This window comes from Adelges cooleyi, unplaced genomic scaffold (genome assembly GCF_023614345.1).
Source record: "Adelges cooleyi isolate 19-005CV unplaced genomic scaffold, UGA_ACOO_1.1 ACOO_flye_CR_arks_rails_tigmint_CR_PRNA_9, whole genome shotgun sequence".
Classification (NCBI taxonomy): domain Eukaryota; kingdom Metazoa; phylum Arthropoda; class Insecta; order Hemiptera; family Adelgidae; genus Adelges; species Adelges cooleyi.
In genome coordinates, this window is record NW_026096579.1 from 1,187,381 (window position 1) to 1,207,138 (window position 19,758).

At 33.3% G+C, this 19,758-nt stretch overlaps 2 protein-coding genes across 13 annotated transcripts in view; one reads left to right on the forward strand and one right to left on the reverse strand.

The window, feature by feature from the left end:
* Nucleotides 1–3,487: 3,487 nt before the first annotated feature.
* Nucleotides 3,488–4,222, forward strand: LOC126846127 (golgin subfamily A member 6-like protein 22). The gene has a single exon (XM_050585301.1). The coding sequence runs from the start codon at nt 3,488–3,490 to the stop codon at nt 4,220–4,222; it is 735 nt and encodes a 244-aa protein (XP_050441258.1).
* Nucleotides 4,223–16,141: 11,919 nt separating this feature from the next.
* Nucleotides 16,142–19,758, reverse strand: part of LOC126846184 (ensconsin-like) — a 36,780-nt gene continuing 33,163 nt past the window's right edge. For 5 of the 12 annotated variants that reach the window (XM_050585420.1, XM_050585418.1, XM_050585422.1 and 2 more), the window contains 7 exons: nt 19,325–19,608; nt 19,004–19,264; nt 18,591–18,832; nt 18,068–18,197; nt 17,734–17,993; nt 17,476–17,651; nt 16,144–17,392 (listed from right to left, as the gene is read on the reverse strand). In XM_050585420.1, coding sequence (XP_050441377.1) covers nt 17,379–17,392; nt 17,476–17,651; nt 17,734–17,993; nt 18,068–18,197; nt 18,591–18,832; nt 19,004–19,264; nt 19,325–19,608 — 1,367 coding nt within the window. In that variant the 3' untranslated portion in view covers nt 16,144–17,378. Of the gene's footprint in view, nt 17,393–17,475; nt 17,652–17,733; nt 17,994–18,067; nt 18,198–18,590; nt 18,833–19,003; nt 19,265–19,324; nt 19,609–19,758 lie in introns of all 12 variants that reach the window. The other 7 variants (XM_050585416.1, XM_050585425.1, XM_050585421.1 and 4 more) reach the window with 3 other exon arrangements.

A 19,758-nucleotide genomic window follows, 5' to 3' on the forward strand; every position in this document is an offset into this window, starting at 1 on the left:
TAATACATTTCATAACCAATACTTTTTAATGTCTATACAAATGACCAGACCATTATGGGAACTACTCGTCGTTTCCTGAATGCCGACGATTTAGCGACAACTGCGCAGGGGAAAACTTTCAGTGAAGTGGAACACACACTCGCACATGCGCTGGAGAAATTGGACAGATTGTATACACAGAACTCACTAAAACCCAACCGAGCAAATAAGCAAATAAGTGTATTCCAGCACAACCAAAATAGGTTATTTTTTGTTCGCGGCTTTTGGCGGTTTAAATAAAAATTGTAACATTTGAATTTAAAAAACTAGTAAACGAGTAAAACAACATTTTTTTTTACTATGTAATAGTCATAATATGTCAGTAATATGTCATAAGTGTAATTAATCATTAACGTGTATTAATAGTCCTACAACTTTACAGGTTGAATTCTAAAATAGTGCAATTATACAAAACAAATGTGTGATTCAATCATCTGTACGAGAAGTATAATAAATGATGTAAAACATAAAAATAAATAACATTTATATTCGCAATTTGAAGAAAATCCAAATTTGCCTTTTTCCAAAGACAAAAATCCTATTTATTCGAGTCGTGTTCGGAATAGTAAAAGCAGCTAAAGTGTCTACATCCAGCCGTGTACCGGATAATAAATCCTTTTGGGGTTCTCTAATGGGATTTGTCGGGCAGCACGGGTTAGGAATTTTTTACAACAGTAATTAGGGTCGACGACGTGCCTGCTAAATCAATATTCGAAAATGTTTTCATATTATATAGTCATAATTCATATATCTATTTGAATAGGTATCGTTTGGTATGAACGACCAAAGCAAATTAGACAACGAATCAATACTGGACAATACTGCATTCCAACCCATATAACGGACATTTTTCAGTTCAGTTTTTTTTAAAAATATTATACCTAAAATATTGTCATTTTGTACGTGGAAGCAAATGAGCTGGAGAGAGAGAGAGAGAGAGAAGGAGGGATAAACAGGTATATTGATAGCATCGTAAAAAAAAGAAACGATCCGGAAAATATTAAACCGGAATGGGGCGAGACCATAAAATAAAAGTCTACAAAAGTTAGATAAGGGCAGATCATGACCGAGTCGTGCATTCGGAATACATTATATTGTTTGTTTAATCTCTCGAATATAGAGTGCACTCTTATCTTGTCAGTGTTTTAAATATATTATATTTTGTTAGTTTGTCCTATCTCATAATATTCTAGTTTAAAGCCACCTTGACCGAATTCTCTGACCTAAAGACGGCGTACCCGCGACATTTATGCATTTACTTGAAAATAAATAAGAAAAAGTTCAATTTTGTCAAATTATTTTTGTTATATTACTTGTCCACCCTCTGATTGGGGTTCGTTTTATTAGTTACCACGTTCAATCGTTCTGACTGCATTTTTTTTTTTTTTTACATGGACATGTCTTATGGCAGGGGTCGTTCACAGTGCTGACGTCATTAAGTATATATATATATATATATATATATTTCTTCTGTCCGTGTGTAAGTATGCAAACTCCTCTCGATTAATGACTTCAATATTTTTTTAAAATTTGTTTATGTCAACTTTTTTTGAGTGAAGTTAAACGGTTCCACGTTAAATACCCAAACAATTACCCATTAAAGTAAGTATGTCTTAGTGGCGTAACGGTTAACACTTTGAACTAATAATCAAGAGGTTTCGGGTTCGAATCGACTCAGACAAAACTACCTATTTTGTATTTTTTTAATTTTTTAATTTATATTTCAACGGTTAGAAACATTTGAAGCCTCAAAAAAAATCAATTTAACTTGACCTATCGGCTTCTAGACAAAAAAAAAATCTATTATCGTCAGCGGATTTATATTACACAATTTTTTCTTTCTCTTTATAAGAATAACTACAGTGATCCGATCAGCCTAACACACCGGCAAAGATAACAGATATGGACTTAGGTTTTAAGTACTCGTGAGCTCGACAAAACAAAAAAAACTCCCCGTCGACCGGCACCCCGTACCGGTAAAAGGGCGTTTAACGACACCAAAGCACTGTGTACTATTATATAAAGCCGTGACAAGACGTGACAGCGTTTCTCGGTGATGTCAAAAAAAAAAAAATGAGTTGGCCGTCGAAACGACTTTGCCCTAAAAAAAAAACGTCACAAAAAACCCGTACCTATCGTCGCTCAAAATCCAAAAAACCTTCAAGTACTTAAGGGCAAAGACTACGACGGTTTTATGTTGTAAGACTTAGTGGTGATAGGGTTTTTCATTTTTTTTTTTTGAGAAAACATGTACGGTAATGGTCGATTGTACCCCATATGTTACGGCCCCACTAACAATAAACGCGATTTTTCGCCATTACCCTTTGTCTTAGGGTCACCAGCCCTTTACATTAAGGTTCTGGCGCGATTCAGACAGGTCGCCGACGTCAAAATGGCATAAAAATCCACTCCTTGACCGAAAACCCGCCAAAACCAAAAAACTTACCCGGCCGCCGGCGGCCGTTGCTATGCAAAATAACAAAGCCTGAAAATTACTAATTTTCAAATGAAAATGGGAGTTTTCCCGGATTTCTCAGCCGCTAGGGCGCATCGAAGGCCGCTCGATCCCTCGTTAGATCCACGAGATCACGGTCTGTCCGACGATGCCAGGCGCGCGAAGAAACAGCGGTTGTTAGCGCCGCGATTTGCCACTAAAACTACTGCGCTTAACCACGACGTACCCTGCTAGTTTCGCGTCTTCCGCCGGTCTCAGGGCCTCGGCCTGATGTTGCTTAATGTTGCCTACAAAATGTTGTCTTACTGGCCCCACTCGACGGTGTCGAGCCACGGACAAAGGAAAGATCTCAGGGGACGACAAATGCATGTATATGCTAGTCGAAGGGTTTGATATAATATGTGCTACAGCTTGTGTCTACGGTATGTGTCTATTTTTCCAATCGTAAATCCATCGGTTCAGCACTAATTACTCGGTCGACAGCAATATGCACCTGTGTAGGTAATAACAGCTGTTGTTAGGCTTTTAGTTATTAGGCTTTTGTGCTGGCCGATTTCAGTATTAATATTACTTGTTAGCGACCTCGAGTAAACAACTAATGTTTCACCAGACGTCGAACAGACACGCAACGCGAAAGTATTTTTTGTTGTTACGAGTCAATCCAAGTCATTTCAAGTCATTCCAAGTCATTCCAAGTCATTCCAAGTTTACCGAAGTCTTTAAAGGATGTATGAATACATTGCGGCGGCATTAGCGGGCGGCGTCGTGACCGGCGCTGGTTTTCTCTATTACAATGTAAGTATCGACAGTCCAGTAAACCTACCCTAATGCCTCGGTGCTTCCTTAAATAATAATAATAATTATAACTATAAACAGAGGAAATGCGCCGCAAAGTACGCCGCGGAGTATGAGAGATTGCGTCGTGAGCACGCAAGAGAAATCGACAACTTAAACAACGAATGGGCGCGAGTGCTTTCAAATAGCAATGACGCAATGAGAAAGCTGCATGAAGAAAAAGATAAGCTACAGTCAAGTTACAATGATGTAGTAAACAAAATGCGAATGCTGCAGCATGAAAACGAAAAGCTCGAATCGATACGTCAAAACCTGCAGGCAAAAAAAGAAAATCTAGAATCAAGTTATGACGACGTAGTAAACCAAATTCAAATGCTACTGGCGGAAAAAGAAAAGCTAGAATCGTTGTGTCAAAAGCTACAAGCGGAAAAAGAAAAGCTAGAATCGATGTGTCAAAAGCTGCAGGGAGAAAATGATAAGCTAGAATCAAATAACGCAGACATACTAAACCAAATTCAAAAGCTGCGGGGCGAAAAAGAATTGCTAGAATCGATATTTCAAAAGCTGCAGGGAGAAAAAAAAATGTTAGAATCGATATGGCAAAAGCTGCAGGGAGCAAATGAAAAGCTACAATCCAACTACGACGAAATATTAAACAAATTGGAAAAACTGCAAGAAGAAAAAGAGAATCTTGAGTCAAAGTACAACGACATAGTAAACAAATACCAAGTACTGCAGAAAGAAATGAAAAAAAGAGAATCGGCACACTTGGGCGAGATGGAGATAAAGACAGACGAGCTAAACGATTTAAAGTTCAAATTAGGGAAAAAAACGCATCGCTTAAATTGCACCCAAACGGCATTGTACCAGCTCGAAAATGGTCCCCGCCGCCGCCCTAGGAACGTGCAGATGGCCAATAAAGGCGGTAAGTGAAAATACAAATAATAGCAGTTTTTTTTTTTTTAGGGACTATAACACACGCCTCGCAATTAATCTAACTACTACCCCTTGATGATTTCAGTGAGCGTTGAGTTATGTAATCATAGACCAACCAATTGACAACCGGTTGTTCGCACTCGGTTGCTCGCACTCGGACGAGCACACTGCTTTTGGGCGTCGACGATGTCAAGCTTTAAGTTATCCATAGTATTAATATGTTTGTGACGATTTTAACGAAATTCTTGATCTGTTTGAAAGGCCAGTTGCTTATGAAATATGACATGGTTCAAACGTCGGCCGCGGCTTCGCACGGTGGCACGGGGATGCGACAGGTGGATTTTCAACGACTCTGCCCCCGCACGGATCCGGCTGAGCTTGAGCACGATGGCTTGGGTCGTGTCGACTTTGAGGGCATCCGGCGATTGCGGTGACATAGACCTGCGCATCTCCGGAAAACGTCTGGCTGGGCCGATTAACGTGACCTCTGCGAGAGATAAACACGTGCCCTCGAGCCGTTCGTGCGGAACGTCCGTCGTGGCGCCGTCATGCTGGAACCAAACGTCGTCCGCGTCCTCGTGGTTGATGAGAAAAAACTGGTTATCAATGGTCTCGACAATAGAGTGCGTAACTGATGATAAACGATTTTTTTTTCAGCCATACGGTCGTAGACTACGTGTGGTTTCGGCGGACGCCACGGCGGAAGTTCCCGGAGTTGCGGGTGTATGCTGCCAGACATCACCGATGACCTCGCAGTCAACCCGGCCCGTGCCACCGCTCGTTCAGCCGGATCTATGCGGCAGACTCGTGGAAATCCGCCCCAGCGGCGGCGGACGTTTCAACGATGACATATTTGAAGAAAAAAAACGGCCACAAGAATTTCGTTAAGATTGTGTTTTTTATTTATTCAATGTACAGCTTATAAAAATGTAAAAATATTCTAAAAATACCAATGTAAAAATGTGTTAAATAAACCATGTATAACTGTATATACTTGTTATTATTGAGAAGTTCTTGCACGGGGCCTACCGTACATTATAATTTATGAGTATTATTGTACAAAAAAAAAAATTGCCTAATTATTACTGCATAGCAATTAATAGGAGGTAAAATGTTAGCTCGACGGTCGAATATGACTATTTATTATTGAAGATTTCAGTTTACATAACATGATAGATAATAAGATTAATTAATATCATAGTTAATGTGTAGGTAGATATTATATATTGTATTAATGTATTAATTATTAGATATAAACATAGGTGCAATTAAGGAGGGGAAGCTTAGAGGGTCGTACTGTTTATGTATTAACACATCTGCTTATAAAAATGTTTAACACAAAAAAACCATAAGGTTTTTGCAGAGTCGATTATTTTATTATTCAATGTTATTTATCAATTTCCATTTTTGTAACTTGTAAACGTTCGTTTTCTGCTTTGAGAAGAATAAATGTTTGGCTTTGGGTCAAAATCCCGGCCTTTCCGGTTAATGTCGACGGCCGTGGAATGGCAATTTTCAATATTTTATCCCTTGTTGGAACTTTGCCCAGTGTCTCTTGAACCCTCATTAAACCGATATAGCAGTTCCCGAGGGAATATCCAGGCTAGTCATCGTTTGTCTACCGACCAATGCAATTAGAAAGTCTGCGAGTCTACGGTTCAAAAATCCTACCTGAAAGGTATTACATTAAGTGAACATTTTAAAAATTTTACCCCTTCCCATTCAAAAAACCAAGAAAAAACACCAAAATAAAAATGTAAAACTGTGCACATTATTCAAATTAAAATCAACAGGTATCCTAAAAATATATTCATTTTTAATAAAATAATTACTCAATGATTAAGCAATACTTAATGATTTTTCCAACGTTTTTGTTTCGTTGAAAATGACAGAAAATGCAACACATCTAACTAACTACATGTATATATTGCGCTGGACAATAATTAGGTACTTTGTAAAACTGATAATCGGCCAGTCAACAATTTGGGTAAGGAATATTGTTAGTATTCCAAAAGGTAGAAGATTATTTTTAAATAATTGAGTTTCAGCAGTTATCCGGCTCAAGAGCACCAACAGCTTAAGTCGTTTTCAAGAAAACGTTTGTCTGTCGTTAAATCGATCACCCTGTATATCATTTTGATACAATTATTGTTTTTTCAATAAGCTTTGGAACATTTTATCAGTATTTTTTTTTTTTTTTTGTATATCAATCATTAAAAATATATATCAAACCCGCTTTTAGACAGAAGCGATTAATTGAAATATATATATATATTTTTTTTTTTAGCACGTGGAAATTTTTTTATGCTGAATTTCCAAAAGTATTGAAATTCAAAATTCAAACAGTCCAACGATAATAAATCAAACGGTTCGACGGTTGTGTTAAACAAAAGTGCGCCCACCTACCAAAAAAAAAAAAAACAGAGCGCTTTAAAGGGTATTTTTTTTTAAATTATAATTTCTATACAATTATCATTACTCGATTGGTATCTAAAAAAAAAAAAAATCGACCGAGCCCTCAACGATTTTTGCACAAATTATTTAATTTGATTAAAAATAATCCTTTAACTGTATGTAACGGCGGCAGATCATTTTTTTTTTAAATAATCGATGAAATCTTTTGATAATAGTATATTGCCGCCGCGACGGGCTGGCGAGCTTTCCGCGCGCGCCGACCGCCTGCCCCGTCGCGTTGTCCCAGCCGGGCGTCCCGCCACGTGCCACCGCCTATGGGAACGCAAAATGACCGTATATTATTGACAATTATTTGTAAAACGGACACACTGTGATAGCCGTTATTTACCTTAAAAAAAACTAAATTTTTATTTTTGAAAAACAATTTTTTTTTTGAGAGCAAACGATCGTCTAAACGGATAACATCGAATTGAATCCATCCTACTTTCAGTTATTTGAATTGAGTCCAGTTTATTATCTTAATATGTTTGATTTTATTACGTAGATAAGATCGTAAGCGTAGTCTCCTTTGCTATTATAGTAGGGAATTTGGACGGACTATATTGAATTGAGTCCTGAAAAATGGTGTTGGTAAAGTAAAGCTGGTGTCGAAAAATTCAGAAGTTGGGTCTGTCTAAGGAATATAAGTCTAATTCGGAGAAAAGTAGATAACTCAAGTACTTTTTTGGATTGCCATTTTCAAACGAAAATGACATAGTTGAATGTTTCACGGGAGATTTGATGGTGAACCATGTGATGTGATTTGAATTGACAGTTTCACAGATTAAATTTTAGATGATTACATTGACAATGAAGTTGGACAGTTTCCCCTTAAAAATTTGGTGTGATTTGTCAGCAAACACTAATCGGACAACTAACAGTTGTGAAAGTTTTCATGCAAAATTAAATGCATTGTTTCACCCAGGACATCCGAATATTTTTATTCTTGTTGGCACTCTTCTGGGCATACAGTCAGATACCTACATAAAAATACGAAGCAATGCAACAAAACCATGTAAAAAAAACATTGGAAAAAGAACCATTTTTTACGGGAGCAGATTATCAAACATCAACAAAAAAAATTAGCAGATTTGACTATGTGAAATCGGTTTAATTTTAATTTTTACCAGCAACTATTAAATTTTGACACTATTTTAATTATTTTTAAAAATTATTAAAATTGAAAAACATTTTTTTGACCATTTATAAACAGTGTACACAAGCACACACATGTTTTGGGAGACTAATCAGTCAAACTCCATGTGTTGTCTCCTGGATAACGCTAATAGACAGAAGGCTCAACTTAAAAAACCAAAAAATATTTACTTTTGTCAATGTATTTTATTTTATATTTATTTTTTTAGTAACTTCAGGGTTGTAAGCCGTCAAGGATCCATGCTATAAGTTTTATGGGGTGTTTATTATCTCATGTTTTTTTTTTTTTATAGCGGTTTAATTTGATGAGAACAATTTTCATTTTTGAAATAGCGGGTTTTTAAGGGTTTTTGTCGATTTTTAAATTTATTTTCTCAAAACTTGACGTGCTATGGCAATATTTTAAACACACATTTGGATTGCGAAAAAAAAAATTATCGGACAATGTTGGTGTTTCATCGTTTGCACAAAACTCACCCAAATATAACAACAACGCTTAGTTATTCACAAGTAATATTGTCCTTTATCTTTTCTATTGTAGGCGTTTTAAAATCACTTTGACAGGCAAGGTATAATACTACATCTATTAACCAACTTGTCTGAAAGGGGTTCATTTATCAATATGGTTTTGCCATTGAAAAGATCATCGACGCGATGATCTCGAATATGTAATTAACACTACAAATTGCGCTGTTCAAATGGAATAATTTAGGTGTTATATTTTGCACAGTTCAGAGTGTACCACTTAAGTCATTAAAAAAAAGGGTTAAATATAGTAACCGTGTTTATTTATACACATACCTGCACTACTTGATCGATTTGTAAATCAAAATATGATGCTGTTACTTAGGCTAAGTGTAACTAGGCTAAAGTCTTTATTGAGATTGTCCGTCACTCTGGATCCAGGGATCACTGATACTCATCTTTGCTACCTATTTATTCGTGTAAATAAACAACAAAGACAATAACAGTAAAGTGTAGTATTTTTGTTTTATAAGGTAAGGCAATAAAATTGAGCAATTTAAAAAAAATATACACACAAAAGTTTCATAGAAGTTTTTATATATTCAAAAAATTACTTGTCACCTTTCAGGTGTTGATGGAGGTAAGTTTTTTAATTAAATTTTGCTAATTTTATTCTTTAATCGATATTTCAATGAATAAAGTAATAAATAAACTGGCCAAGTGTCAAGTCATAATACAAATAAAAGAGCAGTGTTGCTGAACTGAGAGGTTATGGACTAAATAAAGTGTTGCTGAACTGAGAGGTTATGGACTAAATAAAATGTTTCTGCTGTATATAATAATCATTTTTATGTCATTGGCAATCTCGTGCACTCATGTAAATTTAAAATTTGTTTTTATTAGGTGATATTATAATCTCCCATAATATTTAGTTTATAATCGCTTTGGTCCAATGCTGTTAAAATAGTTTTTTTTAGAAAATCTAAACCGCTTAAATTTTAAAACATGATGTGTCCTGGCCCAGATGCAACGCCATGTATAATATTTAGACAACAAAATACTTTTTAATATGTACTATTCGAAATTCTCCTATGATTAGAGGTATGGAATTAGTCGATACATTTCATATTGATTTATTTTCACGTTCAACTATTGATAACAGCTTTAATTTAAATAAAACAGTACAACATTTAAATAGTTTGTGTGAAATATCCAAAGACCTACGATTAGATGTATATTTTGTATATATTGATAATTATTGTAATCGAATTATTGTCATTATTCGGATCGTCAAGGCGCCGGTGTCTTAGGAACCACGGTTTGTTACATATTAAGCAACTCCGTTAGTCTTGGTTGTGTTTTCACATATCATAATTTATTCGCATAATATATAAATTGTGTATCCTTTGTTTTTTCATTTTTACCTATAATAAAAATGAGTGACTTCAAGTCCTTCGAGGGACACCTCGCTGAAGCGAAGCCAGCGTTGTCTGGAAAACGTGGAAGGTCGGTTGATGATTAACTCTGAAAATTATTATAAAAATTATTTGGTTTTTCTCATGTTTGCAGATCCGACGACGGTGGACCGGATTATTCGCTTCCACCGCCGTTTAAAATGCACAAACCCGTCGACCCACATGCCTCTTGCACGGCTACCATTGCTGAACTAAGAGAACAATTAGCTAAGATGCAACAAACGTCGAAGCAAAAAGATGCGCAAATTTTTATGAAAGATAAATTGGTAAGTAGAAATTTACACCGGCTCCGGTAGGGCTCGAACGAACGAAGGAGATTCCATCCTGAATTTTTCTTTTCTTTGATAGATTTTCGTTCTGAAAGCAAAACGTTTCGCCGCCGAAACTGAGCTTCGCAAAAAGATGGACTCCGAAAAAAAAGTTCATAACAGAAAAGCGGAAATGTTAACGAATAAAGTCCAAACACTACAAAACGAAGTTGACGCTTTGACCAAAAGCAACCACAAACTGAGTGGAAAGTGCGGCGGCAAGGCGAAATAAATTCCATATGGGTAGCTACCACCAACTTTATATTTGTTTACGGCGTGGTGGTAAACGTAAAATATTTGATAACCATGTATTTATTTTGTAGTGATATTTATATACATTAATATGTAAATATCGTAAAAAGGATTACACTTTGAATATAAATTCATTGTGTAATCCTTTTTCTTGTACACATGTTAACCTTGTATAATATTTTAAGATATAAATAATTTTGTGTTTTTATGTTTTGTATATAATTATTTTCAATCATTTAATTATGTTGTACTTGTGACTGTGTGATGTTGTACTTCAAACTTTGTTAAAATGTAAAATTTATTAATATGTATTAAATGAATTTGTATTGTTATAACCTATCTAATATTGTCATGCTGTGTAAAAAAATAAATTATGTGATTTGAAAATGAAAGTTATTTTTCGGTCGTTATTAGATATCTTAGGAGAATAAGTATAGATCATTTTTTTTTTAAATAATCGATGAAATCTTTTGATAATAGTATATTGCCGCCGCGACGGGCTGGTGAGCTTTCCGCGCGCGCCGCGGCCTGGTCGCGCCGACCGCCTGCCCCGTTCCGTTGTCCCAGCCGGGCGTCCCGTCACGTGCCGCCGCCTATGGGAACGCAAAATTACCGTATATTATTGAAAATTATTTGTAGAACGGACACACTGTGATAGCCATTATTTACCTTAAAAAAATACTTATTTTAATTTTTGGAAAACAATTTTTTTTTTGAGAAAAAACGATCGTCTAAACGGATAACATCAAATTGAGTCCATCCTACTTTTAGTTATTTGAATTGAGTCCTGTTTATTATCTTAATATGTTTGATTTTATTACGTAGATAAGATCGTAAGCATAGTGTCCTTTGCTATTATTAGTAGGGAATTTGGACGGACTATATTGAATTGAGTCCCGAAAAATGGTGTTGGTAAAATAAAGCTGGTGGCGAAAAATTCAGAAGTTGGGTCTGTCTAAAGAACATAAGTCTAATTCGGAGAAAAGTAGATATCTCAAGTACTTTTTCGGGTTTCCATTTTCAAACGAAAATGACATAGTTGAATGTTTCACGGAAGATTTGATGGTGAACCATGTGATGTGATTTGAATTGACAGTTTCACAGATTACATTTTAGATAATTACATTGACAATGAAGTTGGACAGTTTCCCCTTAAAAATTTGGTGTGATTTGTCAGCAAACACTAATCGGACAACTAACAGTTGTGAAAGTTTTCATGCAAAATTAAATGCATTGTTTCACCCAGGACATCCGAATATTTTTATTCTTGTTGGCACTCTTCTGGGCATACAGTCAGATACCTACATAAAAATACGAAGCAATGCAACAAAACCATGTAAAAAAAACATTGGAAAAAGAACCATTTTTTACGGGAGCAGATTATCAAACATCAACAAAAAAAATTAGCAGATTTGACTATGTGAAATCGGTTTAATTTTAATTTTTACCAGCAACTATTAAATGTTGACACTATTTTAATTATTTTTAAAAATTATTAAAATTGAAAAACATTTTTTTGACCATTTATAAACAGTGTACACAAGCACACACATGTTTTGGGAGACTAATCAGTCAAACTCCATGTGTTGTCTCCTGGATAACGCTAATAGACAGAAGGCTCAACTCAAAAAACCAAAAAATATTTACTTTTGTCAATGTATTTTATTTTATATTTATTTTTTTAGTAACTTCAGGGTTGTAAGCCGTCAAGGATCCATGCTATAAGTTTTATGGGGTGTTTATTATCTCATGTTTTTTTTTTTTTATAGCGGTTTAATTTGATGAGAACAATTTTCATTTTTGAAATAGCGGGTTTTTAGGGGTTTTTGTCGATTTAAAAATTTATTTTCTCAAAAACTTGACGTGCTATGACAATATTTTAAACACACATTTGGATTGCTTGCGAAAAAAAAATCTATCGGACAATGTTGGTGATTCATCGTTTGCACAATACTCACCGAAATATAACAACAACGCCTAGTTGTTCACAAGTAATATTGTCCTTTATCTTTTCTATTGTAGGCGTTTTAAAATCACTTTGACAGGCAAGGTATAATACTACATCTATTAACCAACTTGTCTGAAAGGGGTTCATTTATCAATATGTTTTTGCCATTGAAAAGATCATCGACGAGATGATCTCGAATATGTAATTAACACTACAAATTGCGCCGTTCAAATGGAATAATTTAGGTGTTATATTTTGCATAGTTCAGAGTGTACCACTTAAGTCATTAAAAAAAAGGGTTAAATATAGTAACCGTGTTTATTTATACACATACCTGCACTACTTGATCGATTTGTAAATCAAAATATGATGCTGTTACTTAGGCTAAGTGTAACTAGGCTAAAGTCTTTATTGAGATTGTCCGTCACTCTGGATCCAGGGATCACTGATACTCATCTTTGCTACCTATTTATTCGTGTAAATAAACAACAAAGACAATAATAGTAAAGTGTAGTATTTTTGTTTTATAAGGTAAGGCAGTAAAATTGAGCAATTTAAAAAAAATATACACACAAAAGTTTCATAGAAGTTTTTATACAGGGTGATCCAACTAACGTAAGACACTCATTTTCTCTGAAAATATAAATATTTTGAAAACAATTTTTTTCCTAAACTTTTAGGTACATATTTTACTACATTTTTCAATATTTTGAAAATTTTTATCACGAATCCTTATAAGCCAAAATGGGGGATTTTTGTTTTTTTTAATGGCAACATATGTTTTTAATTACATAAGTTAGTAGACAAAAAATTAAAAATTATGTTAGCGTTTGAGTTTTGAATTTTCATTTATTTGTTCATTTGTTATGACTTTATAAAGATTTGAGTTTTTGACTGTATTTCATATTATTTTCAATCGTTACTACAAAGACGAGTAGTTTTATTACATTGCGTACAAATAATTTGACATGTTACCGTACTCTGTACCATAATCAGATATAATAAATAACCTATAATCTAAGTAATCTGTAGATAAGAACCTTTGTCTATTTCAAAATATTTTATAGTGAATTCCTAGTTGTTAGAATGTTATCGCCAATTGGACAATGCGAACATAAATATGAATTTGATGTGCTACCGGTTTTGGACAAACCGAAGAAATATGATTATTATTAAGAGGAAATGTAGTATCTTAACATAGTCATAACTAATGAACAGTTTAATAAAAATAAAAAAAATTAACGCTAACACATTTTTAAATTTTTTGTCTACAAACTTATGTAATTAAAAACATATGTTGCCATTTAAAAAAACCAAAAATCCCCTTTTTTGGCTTATAAGGATTGGCGATAAAATGTTTTAAAATATTAAAAAATGTAGTAAAATATGTACCTAAGGGTTTAGGAAAAAAATTGTTTTCAAAATATTTATATTTTCAGGGAAAATGAGTGTCTTACGTTAGTTGGATCACCCTGTATTATGCTTATTTATATGTTGTATAGTAGTGCCATTTATACTTACAGTACAACTGGTTAGGTACTATTTAATTGTACTCGGTAATCGGTATATGGAATATCTCACATGATTGCATTAGTGATTTGCAAACAAATTAGTAGTAGGTATATTACTATAAAGTGTAGGTATGTAATATTAATTAACATGTTAAATGTTTTATCAAGTGTATAAATAATGTGTCAGTTTATTAAAACTTGTTGATAGTAATGAAAAAATGTATAGGGCCAATACCAAATGATGATTGTATTAAATCAAACGCGATTTTTATTTAAATGATTGCATTTTTTTATCGAGTGTAGTAAAATTTGCCTGGTTTGTGGTAGATTAAGTCAAAATAAGTATTAATAAGTAAACATTTGGAATATAATCGTAATTTGTTTTAGCTCTTATTATAAATTTTCAATTTTATAAATATTTTGTTTTTTAGGGGACTATAGTATCCCTAAAGGGAATTATCTAAGGGGTTAATTCGATCATCCTTTAACGTTTCGGACAACACACGTGACTTAGATGTGATGTTTTCGTCTTAAAACGATTTTAGCGCCACTGCATCTCAACGTATATTCTTTTTTCAATGGAGAATTGGATTATAATAGCCGTCGTTTAATTGTTATTAACCTTTCGGTCCATATTCTTTGTGGTTCTGCAAAGACAACAGATGAAGACTTTATTTATAAGACTTTAATAGTTGTTATTATTCACATAAGACCTGCCGTTTTTTGTATACTTTTAAGTATTTTTTTTCTTAATAAACAAAGTCTGATGGAAGTCGCGAGCACGGATTAATTTAGTTCTTCAGTTTATTTTAATTAAAAATTGTCTATGAAAAATACATTAGATTGTTTTTATATTAGGTATACCTAAATTGGTTCGTTCGTTGTAAAAGTGGTGTGGCTTCAAAAAAGAAAAAAAGTTTAATTTTATTGCATTAGTTTTGGTTTCATTTTCCAAGTCACTATAAATTTGTATAACCATTGATTTGTAATAAACATTAAAAGAGGTACAAGTATTTGATCAGTGTTTTCTATTTTTTTTTTTTTTTTTGCTACACATTAATTTTCAAAAAGCTCTTTCTTTCAAAATTCAATTATAAAATGTCATTTAACCATAATAATAAATATTTAAAAATTAATATGGTCAAATGAGATGGATGATTACTATTTACTCCTTAATAATATGTCATGCTGGCAGCACAACTAGCACCATTAATAATCGTATATTATATACACATATTGTTAGTGTTGGCATTACTGGGAGGCGGTCTTTTTACGGGCAGCGTTTAGTCCGGCGGCGTTTTGTCGATTTTTTATCCGGCGACGTTTTGTCGATTTTTTGTCCGGCGACGTTTTGCGGTGTAACCGTGTCAAGTGGCCTGCCACAGAGCACAGGAGTGTGGACTGCATAGATATATATTATAATAAACTAGATTGCTAACTGTACATGCCACCAATAGAGAAGATTGAAGCAGCCACTTTCCGCCATATTGGTGGGAATTAGAACCTTATCACGCGCGAATTATATATGTTTATAACAATTACATATGTATGTGTAATATTGATGTAATAATATATACAGATGTATATTATATGCATTTATAGCACACATAAATCCCACCAGAATGGCGGACCGTCGGCTTCAATTCTTATCGCTAGTTGGCAATCTAGTTTATTATATATATCTGTGGTCAAAGCTAAAATCCAAGATAAAGAAGGGGAATCCCGCCAGACCAGCAACGTTCGATGTTTGCCGGCAAACAGTTGGAAGATGGACGTACCCTCTTTGATTACACCATGCAGAGTCGACCTTACATTTGGCTTTTTCCTACTTTTTACTAAACAAAAAGTATTTTGAATACTTTGTACACTTTTAAACGAATAGGCGATTCATGTAACAGTTTTCATTTATTTTACCTAGTCAATTTTTTTTTTTATTAGGTATATTAATATTTATTTAACATTTCAAAAATTTGCACCTAGGAATTTGCTCCAGGGGAGATGAGATTTTAGTTGTAGTTGTGTTGTATTTTAAATGGCACTACGTTTTAATGTCGTAGATTAAAAAATTATATACAATAGGTAACGTTAATGTAACAATAGAAAACAATATTTTATCAGCATTTATTTCAATGTTGTTGGAATCTATAATAAGGAGCTTCAAATTCACATTCAGTCAACCATCAATATTGTACTTATTTGCTGTTGGTGTAACAAATTACTTGAAATATCAAAAGCGTATCAGCATTTATGAACAGTATAAAAAAAACAACATGTTTTTCAGGTTACAATTATTTTAATAATCACAAATAGTAGACCACAATATTTGAGTATAATATCATTCTAAAAACATCAAGTTAGATAGTTTCGCTTAGGTCTAAAATGTTAACATAATAATAAAATAAATTTACAAATTAAATATATGTATACATTTTACTTATTTATTATTTAAGATATATTTTTAATCAAACAAAATTAACAATTAACCGACAAATTACAACACTATTTGTTTTACATGAATTCGATTCAAAAAAATAAAAATGTTAAGATTAATTTATAACTTGAAACAATGATGTGTAACTCACTTATGATAGTCTATTTGAATACAAATAAGAATTAAAAAAAAAAAAAACTCATGGTTTAGTAGAGTTGAAATAATAATTGTTAGTTAACACTAAAATGTACAAAAATTAATAAACACTTTTGCCTATTTCATACAAATAAAATGGTATTATGTTTATCGTTATATATTTATATATTATGTAAAAAAAAAAAAACAAGATGGCTTTGTCTTTTTAAGTATAAACATTTATGTTGACAGTACTAACAAATTACAGCTTATATCAATAGATATTATCACGGTGTTAATAATAAATCAATTACAAACGATAGAAGGAGGGGATACTCCGTATAAATAAAAGAGAACAAAACATTTTAAATTAAAAATCAAAAGCGTGTAAAGATAATATACAGTAATTAAAATAGTTGTTTTCATCATTGTAAGCTGCCATGGATATATAATTTAAGAACAATAATTAAACGAAAAATTACATTTTAACAACGCTACACAATTAAAATTGCACTAAAATAAGTTTCCGTTATCATTCAGGTTGTTTTTTCTTACAAACCTCAATGTAAGAAAACCTCAAAAAGCTAAAATGTAACATGTAGGTTGTAAAGTGCAATCTATAATGAGTGGATTGAACGGTAAGACATTTCGGATTAAAAAAAAAAAAAGCAGATTACATATTTTCTAGTAATATGGTAAAAATTCACAAAACGAGTAAATCGATCGAGTTTTCTAGTTTAAAGACAAAGCGATCATCTTTTAGTGTCATTAATATTATTTAAATTGTATAGAGTACTTATTATTTAGTATTTACGAGAATTATATAATATATTAGAAATATTGAAGTATGATTGGTACGATTAAACTAGATTTGAAATAATTGTTATTGAATTTCCCTACTCTTCCGACTAATTAATAATTTAGATAAAATAATATAATAACAATAAAAGTAGCACTCGTATTTAATACTTCATCCACTATCAAGTAGAATACACCTGCCGCAGCCCACTTTGCCTTCATTATGATAATAAATCTGAAATATACATTTGACACACGACGTAAAAAAAAAGAAGGTAAAACCAAAACACTAATATCTTAAATCTTAAAAACAAATACCATTAACAATTTGTTGTTCTGGCCTTTTACTTTCTTGGTATGTAGTAGTAAAATCAGTTGCACTGTCTTGAACACATTTGCTCATGCCAATGTCAATGATTTGAGTGGACAATGTGTTCGAAGGAATAGGCTCCAACGATAAATCGAGTAGATTACTAGTTACATTACTTATGGGCCTATAAAAACAAACGAAAAATCCACATCAGCTGTAAAAAATGTATATATTATTAAGAGCAATTTGATATGTTGTACACATACTCTGTAGCGAAAACTTTGCCGTTAGCTTGGTCGTTGCTGTTCGAGAGGCCGTTGCCATTTGTATGAAGAATGTTACTATCATTTGAATGGCCGTTTTGTTTGGGAGTAGGTTCTACTCCATTCGATTGGGTAGACGAATGATTTATTTCTGCACTTATAAAAGCATCACTAGATATTTGGCTTTGACTAGGGGTATCCACTTCTGGCGACGTTTTATCGATTTTTTCTCCAGCACTTAACTCTGCAGATTCAGTCTCTTCCTAACGAAATCAATTTTTATCATTGCAACAACACTATCATAATAGCAACGCTTATATTTAACAAAACGACGTACTTTAGTTGTCGTATTAGCAGATCCTTTCCCTTGGTTTCTGGTTCTTAACATAATAGCTTCAACTCTTTTACGTCTCAATTGTCGGTCTTCTTCTTCTTTTTTTAGTTTAATTTCCATTTCTTGTCTCAACCTAAAAACAGTTAATATATTATTGTTTGTCACTGACACAAGTAAAATGTGTATGGGGATTTCTGCTTTTTGTTTATGGGGGGTTAAAAAGCTGATTTTTGATTTAGCTATTAGGAACTAAGTTAGATTTATGAGAAAGTGATAAATGTACAAGTAAAATACTTACCAAGATACTGCATACGTATTTATTTTTTTTTTTTTATAGGAAGATTTAACTAATAAATATATTAATTATTATTTAATTTTTTATTAACTACTCATTGTTAAGTTTTTTTAATTCTTTAAAAGTTCAAATAACTTTCGTTGAGGTATCAAAATAAGAAGTAGTTACTGTTATTGTAGTACTAAAAATGTACATATTTTGAAAAAAAAAAATGAATATATATAAACTTACTTTTCTGCTTCTTCTTTCGCCTTACGCTCTGCTTCTTCTTTTTCTAATTTTAATTTAACTTCTTCTTCTTTTTTCTTTTTTTCTTCTTCCTCGCGTTTTTTAGTTTCTTCTATCGCAAGTTGTAACCTTAACTCTTCGGCTTTTCTAGCTTCCTCCAAGAGTCTCAATTGTTCTTCTTCTTGGCGACGCTGTTCTTCTTCTTCGAGTTTAATTCGTTCTTCTTCGGCTATCCGTTCGGCTTCCTTTAAAATATCGTAAAGATTTTATTAAGTTAATTTTTTTGTATAAACTTTTTTTAAAATTATTTTCTATGTAAAAACTATGTCGGTTTCAACTTTAGTTTAAATAATAGTAATGTTTACATTACTATTATTTATGTTACGAGTACATTAATTATTATAGTGAGCACTCACTAATCGTTGTCTCTCTAATTCTGCTTCTCTTTCCGCTTGTTCGCGTGCCAGTCTCCTGCGCTCTGCTAAAGCCGCTTTAGCTTCCACTTCTGTTGTAATCTTTTGTTTGGTAGCCAACATTGAAGCAGTCATATCACATTCTGCTGCTTCGTTCGTAGACTCTTGCACTGAACTACTCCGACTGTCTTCATCTTTGGTGATGTTCCCCGATTCGTTAAGTTCAGAGGACTCGACAGTTTTTGTTGTAATTTTGTTCTTGTCCTAAAAAAAAATATAAGACAATGTAGTTTGAATTATATGGGCAAGTTATATTGTGTTTACCTTTGCTACCGATTTATCACTAGGGAATTTCTTTGTTTCCACTTTAGGGGTAATTGCTTTTTTGGTAACGTTCACTTTAGGCAATGGAGGTCTTTCCCCACTGGCCGGAGACTTCACAGATTGATCTAAAGACGTAACACCGGTCACGGCTATACTAATGGGTCGAGGCTTTCGCGGTGTCGCCACGGGTCTGGATCTTGGTTGTTGCGACGACGGCCCAGTGATCGATTGGCTCATAGAACTCTGTGGTCGATTGTTGGGTGTCATTTCTCCAGATTTCGATCCTAAAATTTCCAACAAATGCTACCATAAATGTATAAGAAAAATTAACACACAAATATATATCGGTAGGTCGCTGGAATCACAATTACAACTTCAACAACAGGTTAGTCAAAGACAGATTAACCGAAACCACCATTTTCCAAAACCTAAAG

Excerpts from the sequence above, each read along its gene's own strand:
- LOC126846127 (XM_050585301.1), top strand. The coding sequence starts at position 3,488 with ATGAGAAAGCTGCATGAAGAAAAAGATAAGCTACAGTCAAGTTACAAT.